We start from the raw sequence: 13,745 nt of genomic DNA on the forward strand, positions 1-13,745 counted from the left end.
TTCGGCAGCCAGTCTGTCTGTTACTATTGATGTCCTGTACTCAGACAGTGCACTGAGTCCCATTCGGCAGTCAGCCTGTCTCTGTGTTATTGGTGACGTCCTGTATTCAGACAGTGCACTGAGTCCCATTCGGCAGTCAGCCTGTCTCTGTGTTATTGGAGATTTCCTGTGCTCAGACAGTGCACTGAGTCCCATTCGGCAGCCAGTCTGCCTGTGTGTTATTGGAGATGTCCTGTACTCAGACAGTGCACTGAGTCCCATTCGGCAGTCAGCCTGTCTGTGTTATTGGAGATGTCCTGTACTCAGACAGTGCACTGAGTCCCATTCGGCAGCCAGTCTGTCTGTGTGTTATTGGAGATGTCCTGTACTCAGACAGTGCACGAGTCCCATTCGGCAGTCAGCCTGTGTGTTATTGGAGATGTCCTGTACCAGTGCACTGAGTCCCATTCGGCAGTCAGCCTGTCTGTGTGTTATTGGTGACGTCCTGTATTCAGACAGTGCACTGAGTCCCATTCGGCAGTCAGCCTGTGTGTTATTGGAGATGTCCTGTACTCAGACAGTGCAGTTTGAGTCCCATTCGGCAGCCAGTCTGTCTGTGTGTTATTGGAGATTTCCTGTACTCAGACAGTGCACTGAGTCCCATTCGGCAGTCAGCCTGTCTGTGTGTTATTGGAGATGTCCTGTACCAGTGCACTGAGTTCCATTTGGCAGTCAGCCTGTCTGTGTTATTGGAGATGTCCTGTACTCAGACAGTGCACTGAGTCCCATTCGGCAGTCAACCTGTCTGTGTTATTGGAGATGTCCTGTATCAGTGCACTGAGTCCCATTCGGCAGTCAGCCTGTCTGTGTTATTGGAGATGTCCTGTACTCAGACAGCGCACTGAGTCCCATTCGGCAGCCAGTCTGTCTGTGTGTTATTGGAGATGTCCTGTGCTCAGACAGTGCACTGAGTCCCATTCGGCAGTCAGTCTGTCTGTGTGTTATTGGAGATGTCCTGTACTCAGACAGTGCACTGAGTCCCATTCGGCAGTCAGCCTGTCTGTGTTATTGGAGATGTCCTGTACTCAGACAGTGCACTGAGTCCCATTCGGCAGCCAGTCTGTCTGTTACTATTGATGTCCTGTACTCAGACAGTGCACTGAGTCCCATTCGGCAGTCAGCCTGTCTCTGTGTTATTGGTGACGTCCTGTATTCAGACAGTGCACTGAGTCCCATTCGGCAGTCAGCCTGTCTGTGTGTTATTGGAGATGTCCTGTACTCAGACTGTGCACTGAGTCCCATTCGGCAGTCAGCCTGTCTCTGTGTTATTGGTGACGTCCTGTATTCAGACAGTGCACTGAGTCCCATTCGGCAGTCAGCCTGTCTGTGTGTTATTGGAGATTTCCTGTGCTCGAACAGTGCACTGAGTCCCATTCGGCAGCCAGTCTGTCTGTGTGTTATTGGAGATGTCCTGTGCTCAGACAGTGCACTGAGTCCCATTCGGCAGTCAGCCTGTCTGTGTTATTGGAGATGTCCTGTACTCAGACAGTGCACTGAGTCCCATTCGGCAGTCAGCCTGTCTGTGTTATTGGAGATGTCCTGTACTCAGACAGTGCACTGAGTCCCATTCGGCAGCCAGTCTGTCTGTTACTATTGATGTCCTGTACTCAGACAGTGCACTGAGTCCCATTCGGCAGCCAGTCTGTCTGTTACTATTGATGTCCTGTACTCAGACAGTGCACTGAGTCCCATTCGGCAGTCAGTCTGTCTGTGTGTTATTGGAGATGTCCAGTACTCAGGCGGTGCACTGAGTCCCATTCGGCAGCCAGTCTGTCTGTGTGTTATTGGAGATGTCCTGTACTCAGACAGTGCACTGAGTCCCATTCGGCAGTCAGCCTGTCTGTGTTATTGGAGATGTCCTGTACTCAGACAGTGCACTGAGTCCCATTCGGCAGCCAGTCTGTCTGTGTGTTATTGGAGATGTCCTGTACTCAGACAGTGACTGAGTCCCATTCGGCAGCCAGTCTGTCTGTGTGTTATTGGAGATGTCCTGTGCTCAGACAGTGCACGGAGTCCCATTCGGCAGTCAGCCTGTGTGTTATTGGAGCTGTCCTGTACTCAGACAGTGCACTGAGTCCCATTCGGCAGCCAGTCTGTCTGTGTGTTATTGGAGATTTCCTGTGCTCAGACAGTGCACTGAGTCCCATTCGGCAGTCAGCCTGTGTGTTATTGGAGATGTCCTGTACTCAGACAGTGCAGTTTGAGTCCCATTCGGCAGCCAGTCTGTCTGTGTGTTATTGGAGATTTCCTGTACTCAGACAGTGCACTGAGTCCCATTCGGCAGTCAGCCTGTCGGTGTTATTGGAGATTTCCTGTGCTCAGACAGTGCACTGAGTCCCATTCGGCAGTCAGCCTGTCTGTGTGTTATTGGAGATGTCCTGTACTCAGACAGTGCACTGAGTCCCATTCGGCAGTCAGCCTGTCTGTGTTATTGGAGATGTCCTGTACTCAGACAGCGCACTGAGTCCCATTCGGCAGCCAGTCTGTCTGTGTGTTATTGGAGATGTCCTGTGCTCAGACAGTGCACGGAGTCCCATTCGGCAGTCAGCCTGTGTGTTATTGGAGCTGTCCTGTACTCAGACAGTGCACTGAGTCCCATTCGGCAGCAAGTCTGTCTGTGTGTTATTGGGGATTTCCTGTACTCAGACAGTGCACGAGTCCCATTCGGCAGTCAGCCTGTCTGTGTTATTGGAGATGTCCTGTACTCAGACAGTGCACTGAGTCCCATTCGGCAGCCAGTCTGTCTGTGTGTTATTGGAGATGTCCTGTATCAGTGCACTGAGTCCCATTCGGCAGTCAGCCTGTCTGTGTGTTATTGGAGATTTCCTGTACTCAGACAGTGCACTGAGTCCCATTCGGCAGCCAGTCTGTCTGTTACTATTGATGTCCTGTACTCAGACAGTGCACTGAGTCCCATTCGGCAGTCAGCCTGTCTCTGTGTTATTGGTGACGTCCTGTATTCAGACAGTGCACTGAGTCCCATTCGGCAGTCAGCCTGTCTGTGTGTTATTGGAGATGTCCTGTACTCAGACAGTGCACTGAGTCCCATTCGGCAGTCAGCCTGTCTCTGTGTTATTGGTGACGTCCTGTATTCAGACAGTGCATTGAGTCCCATTCTGCAGTCAGCCTGTTTGTGTGTTATTGGAGATTTCCTGTGCTCGAACAGTGCACTGAGTCCCATTCGGCAGTCAGCCTGTCTCTGTGTTTTTGGAGATGTCCTGTACTCAGACAGCGCACTGAGTCCCATTCGGCAGCCAGTCTGTCTGTGTGTTATTGGAGATGTCCTGTGCTCAGACAGTGCACTGAGTCCCATTCGGCAGTCAGCCTGTCTGTGTTATTGGAGATGTCCTGTACTCAGACAGTGCACTGAGTCCCATTCGGCAGCCAGTCTGTCTGTTACTATTGATGTCCTGTACTCAGACAGTGCACTGAGTCCCATTCGGCAGCCAGTCTGTCTGTGTGTTATTGGAGATGTCCTGTGCTCAGACAGTGCACTGAGTCCCATTCGGCAGTCAGCCTGTCTGTGTTATTGGAGATGTCCTGTACTCAGACAGTGCACTGAGTCCCATTCGGCAGTCAGCCTGTCTGTGTTATTGGAGATGTCCTGTACTCAGACAGTGCACTGAGTCCCATTCGGCAGCCAGTCTGTCTGTTACTATTGATGTCCTGTGCTCAGACAGTGCACTGAGTCCCATTCGGCAGTCAGCCTGTCTCTGTGTTATTGGTGACGTCCTGTATTCAGACAGTGCACTGAGTCCCATTCGGCAGTCAGCCTGTCTGTGTGTTATTGGAGATTTCCTGTGCTCGAACAGTGCACTGAGTCCCATTCGGCAGTCAGCCTGTCTCTGTGTTATTGGAGATGTCCTGTACTCAGACAGTGCACTGAGTCCCATTCGGCAGTCAGCCTGTCTGTGTGTTATTGGAGATGGGCAGCACGGTAGCATTGTGGATAGCACAATTGCTTCACAGCTCCAGGATCCTAGGTTCGATTCCGGCTTGGGTCACTGTCTGTGCGGAGTCTGCACATCCTCCCCGTGTGTGCGTGGGTTTCCTCCGGGTGCTCCGGTTTCCTCCCACAGTCCAAAGATGTGCAGGTTAGGTGGATTGGCCATGATAAATTGCCCTTCGTGTCCAAAATTGCCCTTAGTGTTGGCTGAGGTTACTGGGTTATGGGGATAGGGTGGAGGTGTTGGCCTTGGGTAGGGTGCTCTTTCCAAGAGCCGGTGCAGACTCGATGGGCCAAATGGCCTCCTTCTGCACTGTAAATTCTATGATAATCTATGTCCTGTGCTCAGACAGTGCACTGAGTCCCATTCGGCAGCCAGTCTGTCTGTGTGTTATTGGAGATGTCCTGTACTCAGACAGTGCACTGAGTCCCATTCGGCAGTCAGCCTGTCTGTGTTATTGGAGATGTCCTGTACTCAGACAGTGCACTGAGTCCCATTCGGCAGCCAGTCTGTCTGTGTGTTATTGGAGATGTCCTGTGCTCAGACAGTGCACTGAGTCCCATTCGGCAGTCAGCCTGTCTGTGTGTTATTGGAGATGTCCTGTACTCAGACAGTGCAGTTTGAGTCCCATTCGGCAGCCAGTCTGTCTGTGTGTTATTGGAGATTTCCTGTACTCAGACAGTGCACTGAGTCCCATTCGGCAGTCAGCCTGTCTGTGTTATTGGAGATTTCCTGTGCTCAGACAGTGCACTGAGTCCCATTCGGCAGCCAGTCTGTCTGTGTGTTATTGGAGATGTCCTGTGCTCAGACAGTGCACTGAGTCCCATTCGGCAGTCAGCCTGTCTGTGTGTTATTGGAGATGTCCTGTACTCAGACAGTGCACTGAGTCCCATTCGGCAGTCAGTCTGTCTGTGTGTTATTGGAGATGTCCTGTACTCAGACAGTGCACTGAGTCCCATTCGGCAGTCAGCCTGTCTGTGTCATTGGAGATGTCCTGTACTCAGACAGTGCACTGAGTCCCATTCGGCAGTCAGCCTGTCTGTGTTATTGGAGATGTCCTGTACTCAGACAGCGCACTGAGTCCCATTCGGCAGCCAGTCTGTCTGTGTGTTATTGGAGATGTCCTGTGCTCAGACAGTGCACGGAGTCCCATTCGGCAGTCAGCCTGTGTGTTATTGGAGCTGTCCTGTACTCAGACAGTGCACTGAGTCCCATTCGGCAGCCAGTCTGTCTGTGTGTTATTGGGGATTTCCTGTACTCAGACAGTGCACTGAGTCCCATTCGGCAGCAAGTCTGTCTGTGTGTTATTGGGGATTTCCTGTACTCAGACAGTGCACTGAGTCCCATTCGGCAGTCAGCCTGTCTGTGTTATTGGAGATGTCCTGTACTCAGACAGTGCACTGAGTCCCATTCGGCAGCCAGTCTGTCTGTGTGTTATTGGAGATGTCCTGTACTCAGACAGTGCACTGAGTCCCATTTGGCAGTCAGCCTGTGTGTTATTGGAGATGTCCTGTACTCAGGCGGTGCACTGAGTCCCATTCGGCAGCCAGTCTGTCTGTGTGTTATTGGAGATTTCCTGTGCTCAGACAGTGCAGTTTGAGTCCCATTCGGCAGTGAGCCTGTCTGTATGTTATTGGAGATGTCCTGTATTCAGACAATGCACTGGATCCCATTCGGCAGTCAGCCTGTCTGTATGTTACTGGAGATGTCCTGTACTCAGGCAGTGCAGTTTGAGCCCCATTCGGCAGTCAGTCTGTCTGTATGTTACTGGAGATGTCCTGTACTCAGACAGTGCAGTTTGAGTCCCAATTGGCAGCCAGTCTGTCTGTTACTTTTGATGTCCTGTACTCAGACAGTGCACTGAGTCCCATTCGGCAGTCAGCCTGTCTGTATGTTATTGGAGATGTCCTGTACTCAGAAAGTGCAGTTTGATTCACATTCTGTACACACATTGCACAGGAATTAAACACCTGATTGTTCTATTCTTGGTTGTAAGTTAGACTCTCACTGAGTGTGATTTGCTGCATTTCCAACAGGGACGACCAAGCCCTGGCTGATGTTTATGATCACTATTCCTAGCACAGTAGCTAGGATTGTTGCTTCACAGTTCCAGGGTCCCAAATAAGAGTGCCGGCGTGGGTCACTCTGTGTGTGGAGTCTGCACGTTCTCCCCGTGTATGCGTGGGTTTCCTCCGGGTGCTCCGTCCGGTTTCTTCCCACAAGTCCTGAAAGACGTGCTGTTCAGTGAAGTGGACATTCTGAATTCTCCCTCAGAATGCTACATTGCAGTGCTAATGTAAGCCTGCTTGTGACAATAATAATGATTATTATAAAGATATTAGTACCAATTGTTTTTTTAAATAAAGTACCCAATTATTTTTTTCCAATTAAGGGGCAATTTAGCATGGCCAATCCACCTAACCTGCACATCTTTGGGTTGTTAAATGAAAATCGCTTATTGTCACAAGTAGGTTTCAATGAAGTTACTGTGAACAACCCCGAGTCGCCACATTCCGGCGCCTGTTCAGGGAGGCTGATATGGGAATCGAACCGTGCTGCTGGCCTGCCTTGGTCTGCTTTCAAAGCCAGCAATTTAGCCCAGTGTGTTAAACCACCCCCAGCATGTGGGGGGTGAAACCCACGCAGACACAGGGAGAATGTGCAAACTCCACACGGACAATGCTTAGTACCAATTGTAACAGCACTTTTGCTGTGCTCAACTGAACCTGGACTAAGTGCAATGAATATTGGACTTCCAGTTCAGGCCGTACGAGGGTGATAAAGAACAAAGAACAATGCAGCACAGGAACAGGCCCTTCGCCCTCCAAGCCTGTACCAATCATGATACCAATCTTTGCCAAAACCCTTAGCACTTCCGAGTGCCGTATCCCTCTATACCCATCCTATCCATGTATTTGTCGAGATGCCTTTTGAACGCTGTTAATGTATCTGCTTCCACAACCTCCCCTGGCAACGCGTTCCAGTCACTCACCACCCTCTAAACACTGGCCGGTTAAGTAGCTGTTATTCGTGTGAAATTTAGCACTGTGCTAACAGGGTATTCACATAGAACATAGAACAATACAGCGCAGTACAGGCCCTTCGGCCCACGATGTTGCACCGAAACAAAAGCCATCTAACCTACACTATGCCATTATCATCCATATGTTTATCTAATAAACTTTTAAATGCCCTCAATGTTGGCGAGTTCACTACTGTAGCAGGTAGGGCATTCCATGGCCTCACTACTCTTTGCGTAAAGAACCTACCTCTGACCTCTGTCCTATATCTATTATCCCTCAGTTTAAAGTTATGTCCCCTCGTGCCAGCCATATCCATCCGCGGGAGAAGGCTCTCACTGTCCACCCTATCCAACCCCCTGATCATTTTGTATGCCTCTATTAAGTCTCCTCTTAACCTCCTTCTCTCCAACGAAAACAACCTCAAGTCCATCAGCCTTTCCTCATAAGATTTTCCCTCCATACCAGGCAACATCCTGGTAAATCTCCTCTGCACCCGCTCCAAAGCCTCCACGTCCTTCCTATAATGCGGTGACCAGAACTGTACGCAATACTCCAAATGCGGCCGTACCAGAGTTCTGTACAGCTGCAACATGACCTCCCGACTCCGGAACTCAATCCCTCTCCCAATAAAGGCCAACACTCCATAGGCCTTCTTCACAACCCTATCAACCTGGGTGGCAACTTTCAGGGATCTATGTACATGGACACCTAGATCCCTCTGCTCATCCACACTTTCAAGAACTTTACCATTAGCCAAATATTCCGCATTCCTGTTATTCCTTCCAAAGTGAATCACCTCACACTTCTCTACATTAAACTTCATTTGCCACCTCTCAGCGCAGCTCTGCAGCTTATCTATATCCCTCTGTAACCTGCTACATCCTTCCACACTATCGACAACACCACCGACTTTAGTATCGTCTGCAAATTTACTCACCCACCCTTCTGCGCCTTCCTCTAGGTCATTGATAAAAATGACAAACAGCAACGGCCCCAGAACAGATCCTTGTGGTACTCCACTTGTGACTGTACTCCATTCTGAACATTTCCCATCAACCACCACCCTCTGTCTTCTTTCAGCTAGCCAATTTCTGATCCACATCTCTAAATCACCCTCAATCCCCAGCCTCCGTATTTTTTGCAATAGCCTACCGTGGGGAACCTTATCAAATGCTTTGCTGAAATCCATATACACCACATCAACTGCTCTACCCTCGTCTACCTGTTCAGTCACCTTCTCAAAGAACTCAATAAGGTTTGTGAGGCCTGACCTACCCTTCACAAAGCCATGCTGACTATCCCTGATCATATTATTCCTATCTAGATGATTATAAATCTTGTCTCTTATAATCCCCTCCAAGACTTTACCCACGACAGACGTGAGGCTCACCGGTCTATATTTGCCGGGGTTGTCTCTGCTCCCCTTTTTGAACAAAGGGACCATATTTGCTGTCCTCCAGTCCTCTGGCATTATTCCTGTAGCCAATGATGACATAAAAATCAAAGCCAAAGGTCCAGCAATCTATTCCCTGGCCTCCCAGAGAATCCTAGGATAAATCCCATCAGGTCCTGGGGACTTATCTATTTTCAGCCTGTCCAGAATTGCCAACACCTCTTCCCTACGTACCTCAATGCCATCTATTCTATTAGCCTGGGGCTCAGCATTCTCCTCCACAACATTATCTTTTTCCTGAGTGAATACTGACGAAAAATATTCATTTAGTATCTCGCCTATCTCTTCAGACTCCACACACAATTTCCCATCCCTGTCCTTGACTGGTCCTACTCTTTCCCTAGTCATTCGCTTATTCCTGACATACCTATAGAAAGCTTTTGGGTTTTCCTTGATCCTTCCTGCCAAATACTTCTCATGTCCCCTCCTTGCTCGTCTTAGCTCTCTCTTTAGATCCTTCCTCGCTACCTTGTAACTATCCATCGCCCCAACCGAAACTTCACACTTCATCTTCACATAGGCCTCCTTCTTCCTCTTAACAAGAGATTCCACTTCCTTGGTAAACCACGGTTCCCTCGCTCGACGCCTTCCTCCCTGTCTGACCGGTACATACTTATCAAGAACACGCAGTAGCTGATCCTTGATCAAGCCCCACTTATCCAGTGTGCCCAACACTTGCAGCCTACTTCTCCACCTTATCCCCCCCAAGTCACGTCTAATGGCATCATAATTGCCCTTCCCCCAGCTATAACTCTTGCCCTGCGGTGTATACTTATCCCTTTCCATCATTAACGTAAACGTCACCGAATTGTGGTCACTGTCCCCAAAGTGCTCTCCTACCTCCAAATCCAACACCTGGCCTGGTTCATTACCCAAAACCAAATCCAACGTGGCCTCGCCTCTTGTTGGCCTGTCAACATATTGTTTCAGGAAACCCTCCTGCACACACTGTACAAAAAACGACCCATCTATTGTACTCGAACTATATCTTTTCCAGTCAATATTTGGAAAGTTAAAGTCTCCCATAATAACTACCCTGTTACTTTCGCTCATATCCAGAATCATCTTCGCCATCCTTTCCTCTACATCCCTAGAACTATTAGGAGGCCTATAAAAAACTCCCAACAGGGTGACCTCTCCTTTCCTGTTTCTAACTTCATGTGGGAATAGTTTCGCAATTGAGTCCTATCCTTTTGTCACTTGCTGACCACATCAACACACATTGCAGTGAGGCAATTATTGATCATTAATCCAAAACTGTAGATGATTTCTGTATGACTGTTACAACAGACAGTTGAAGACCACTTTCAGCGGCAACGCGTTCCAGTCACTCACCACCCTCTGCATAAAAAACCTACCTCGCACATCTCCTCTAAACTTTGACTCACGGACCTTAAACCTATGCCCCCTGGTGACTGACCCCTCCACCCTGAGAAAGAGTGCCTGCCACCCACTCCATCCATGCCTCTCATAATCTTGTAGACCTCTATCAGGTCACCCCTCAATCTCTGTCTTTCTAATGAAAACATTGATTGATCACTGATCAATCAATGAAACATGACATTTTTAAAGAAAATATTTATTCAAAACCAATTAGTATATTTTGAAAGGAAACATTCACAAAAATTGCTAACTTTTGAACAAAGATAATACGTTTGTCAAGCTTGTTGTGTCCACTCTGTAAGGTTGTTCTGATGCTTGTTGCCTTGCTTAGCTAATTGACTGTTTCTTCTTTTCCAGTTGTTCCCTGATGCTGTGGCTTCTGCCCTGATATGGCTGACTTCCTGGTGCAATTATGTGACACGGATCGTTCTAACCCATTTCCAGTGTGGGATAATGGCAGTGTTGGGTATTGCTTCACTCAACTGGTCCTTAACGTGGTACCACACATTGCTCTGGCTTTTGCCAGTGCCTGCTACCTTAACACCCCTCGGTATGTGAGTTCCACACCTGTGCTAGTATAACAAGTTACAAATTCCAAGTGTGGAGATCAATTTACTTGCTTGATTAGCTTGTTCAGTTAAGTAATGGGTTAAGAGACATTGCAATTAGTTGTCTCATTTATGTTAAGTATCCATTGCAAGTAGTTGTCTCATTTATGTTAAGTATCCATTAATTGACACATATGTAAAGGGGCTTAGAATCATAGAATCATAGAAGTTTACAGCATGGAAACAGGCCCTTCGGCCCAACCAGTCCATGCCGCACAGTTTTTACCAGTAAGCTAGTCCCAGTTGCCCGCACTTGGCCCATAACCCTCTATACCCATCTTACCCATGTAACTCTCTAAATGCTTTTTAAAAGACACAATTGTACCCGCCTCTACTACTACCTCTGGCAGCACATTCCAGACACTCTCTACCCTCTGAGTGAAGAAATTGCCCCTCTGGGCCCTTCTGAATCTCTCCCCTCTCACCTTAAACCTATGCCCTCTAGTTTTAGACTCCCCTACCTTTGGGAAAAGATGTTGACTATCTACCTTATCTATGCCCCTCATTATTTTATAGACCTCTATAAGATCACCCCTAAGCCTCCTACGCTCCAGGGAAAAAAGTCCCAGTCTATCCAGCCTCTCCTTATAACTCAAACCATCAAGTCCCGGCAACATCCTAGTAAATCTTTTCTGCACTCTTTCTAGTTTAATAATATCCTTTCTATCATAGGGTGACCAGAACTGCACACAGTATTCCAAGTGTGGCCGTACCAATGTCTTGTACAACTTCAACAAGACGTCCCAACTCCTGTATTCAATGTTCTGACCAATGAAACCAAGCATGCCGAATGCCTTCTTCACCACCCTGTCCACCTACGACTCCACCTTCAAGGAGCTATGAACCTGTACTCCTAGATCTCTTTGTTCTATAACTCTCAGGTGGCCTCTGTCAGATGATGTATAATTAGAGTTTTTGCAAAGGCTGTTGGAATGAAATAAATGTGTGTTTGTGAAAAAGGAACAGAACTTTAGACTCTTCATATCACAGCAACTAAAACGTCTAACATGTTCATGTTCAGAGAATCTCAGGGTAGATTCGTGGACCATGCGTCTGGTGCTGAAAGTATGGAATTGTTGTCTGGACAGAACTAGTACAGAAAGAAATCTTACAACACCAAGTTAAAGTCCAACAGGTTTATTTGGAATCACGAGCTTTTGGAGCACAGCTGTTCAGTGAATGTTCATTCGATGAGTGTTACAACTGAGTTGTTACAACTCACCTGATGAAGAAGCTACGCTCCAAAAGCTCGTGATTCCAAATAAACCTGTTGGACTTTAACCTGGTGTTGTAAGACTTCTTACTGTTCCCACCCCAGTCCATAGCCAATGTCTCCACATCAGAACTAGTACACTGTGGGCATTAACTTTGAGGTTATAAATAACGTAGATGTCACGCTGAACCCCTATATTTTGTTCTTTTCCTCTGTTCTTTCCTTCCACTGCTCTCGCAGGTTAAGACGCTTCTCCTTGGGCTTCATGGGCACTGGTTAAATAAAAATAAATAAATAATCTTTATTGTCACAAGTAGGCTTACATTAACTCTGCAATGAAGTTACTGTGACAAACCACTAGTTGCCACATTCCGGCGCCTGTTCGGATAAACAGAGGGAGAATTCTCAGCTGGCACGGGAATTGAACCCACGCTGCTGGCCTTGTTCTGCTTCACAAACCAGCTGTCTAGCCCACTGAGCTAAACCATGTTCCGCCTCTCTGGCACCTCTGTGTCATGTGAGTGTCCTTTTAAGAAAAGTGTGTTTATGAAATAGCTGCAGTGATGGAGCTGCGCTGTGTTTCTGGCTTTTACTTTCATTTTGAGCTGGAAGCTGTTTTGTAACTGAGTTTTTGGTTTCGTTTTCAGTTGGGAGCTGCATTCAAACAAGAAGGTGTATTTTAATCTCTCTCTGCATGCTGAAGAACGTCTTCAGATCACTTGATAATTTAAAAGTGATAACTGCTTTCTGTAGAGAATTCAAACCTGCTGTTATTTGACTTTTGGATGTTGTTAGGAAAGTTATTAAGGATTACCTGTAGAGTATTGTATCTGTGGGGATTATCAGTGTTGGTAGTTGATAAGATGTTTACTGTGTGTTTATAAAATGTTAACTGGCTCCATAGAATAAACATTGTTTTGGTTTAAAAATACTTAAGGTCTCTGTTGCATAACACCTGGGGAGCCCGTGTGCTCCCCCTAACCAAAATCAATTAAAAGTTGTGGGTCAGGTGAACTCCATGATACACTTTGGTGTTCTCTAAACACTGGCCCATTATATCGGTTAAGTAGCTGTTATTCGTGTGAAATTTAGCACTGTGCTAACAGGGTATTCACATGTGGGAAGAGTTTCACAATTGAGTCCTATCCTTTCCTCACTTGCTGACCACATCAACACACATTGCAGTGAGGCAATTATTGCTCATTAATCCAAAACTGTCGATGATTTCTGTATGACTCTGTTACAGCAGACAGTTGAAGACCACTTTCAGTGGTCAATGGCCATTGCCAGTGCCAGACAATGACCATCTAACTCACCTCCTGACCCCCCTCCCCCACCCCAAAGCCTGTCCACCATTTACAAGGCACAAGTCAGGAGTGTAATGGAATACTCTCCACTTGCCTGGATGAGTGCAGTTTCAACAACATTCAAGATGCTCGACACCATCCAGGACAAAGCAGCCCGCTTGTTTGGCACCCCTTCCACAAACATTCCCTCTGCCACGACAAACTGGCAACCGTGAGTACCATTTACAAGATGCACTACAGTAACTCACCAAGGTTCCTTAGACGGTACTTTCCAAACCCACTTTCCAAACCCACAACCACTACCATCTAGACGGACAAGGGCAGCAGATACCTGAGAACCCCACCAACTTGAGGTTCCCCTCCAAGTCACTCACTACCCTGATTTGGAAATATATCACCGTTCCTTCATTGTCGCTGGGGCAAAATCCAGGAGCTCTCTCCCTAACAGAACTGTGGGTGTATCTACACTTCAAGGACTGCAGAGGTTCAAGAAGGCAGCTCACCACCACCTTCTGAAGAGCAACTAGGGATGGGCAATAAATGCTGGCCTAACCAGCGACACCGACATCACATAAATTAATTAATAAATCTATAATTTGGATCTCAATTACCACTTTCGCTAAGAACAGATGCAGGTTAGCTCTTGGACAGAATATACTGCTCCCTCTTAAAATCAGGTTGTCCTTTCGAGGTTATGTTTACTTACATTTTGGCAGTAATGTAGAACAGGCATTGTCAAACTCAGGGGCGGGTGGGTCACGGAGCCGTCCAT

At 47.5% G+C, this 13,745-nt stretch overlaps 1 protein-coding gene across 4 annotated transcripts in view; it reads left to right on the forward strand.

Moving 5' to 3' along the window:
- Positions 1–13,745, forward strand: part of abcc10 (ATP-binding cassette, sub-family C (CFTR/MRP), member 10) — a 712,922-nt gene that overhangs the window by 52,823 nt on the left and 646,354 nt on the right. For all 4 annotated transcript variants that reach the window (XM_072500316.1, XM_072500319.1, XM_072500315.1 and 1 more), the window contains exon 2: positions 10,203–10,395. In XM_072500316.1, the coding sequence (XP_072356417.1) occupies positions 10,235–10,395 (161 nt within the window). In that variant the 5' untranslated portion in view covers positions 10,203–10,234. The remainder of the gene's footprint in view (positions 1–10,202; positions 10,396–13,745) is intronic.

This window comes from Scyliorhinus torazame, chromosome 4, assembly GCF_047496885.1.
Source record: "Scyliorhinus torazame isolate Kashiwa2021f chromosome 4, sScyTor2.1, whole genome shotgun sequence".
NCBI lineage: Eukaryota > Metazoa > Chordata > Chondrichthyes > Carcharhiniformes > Scyliorhinidae > Scyliorhinus > Scyliorhinus torazame.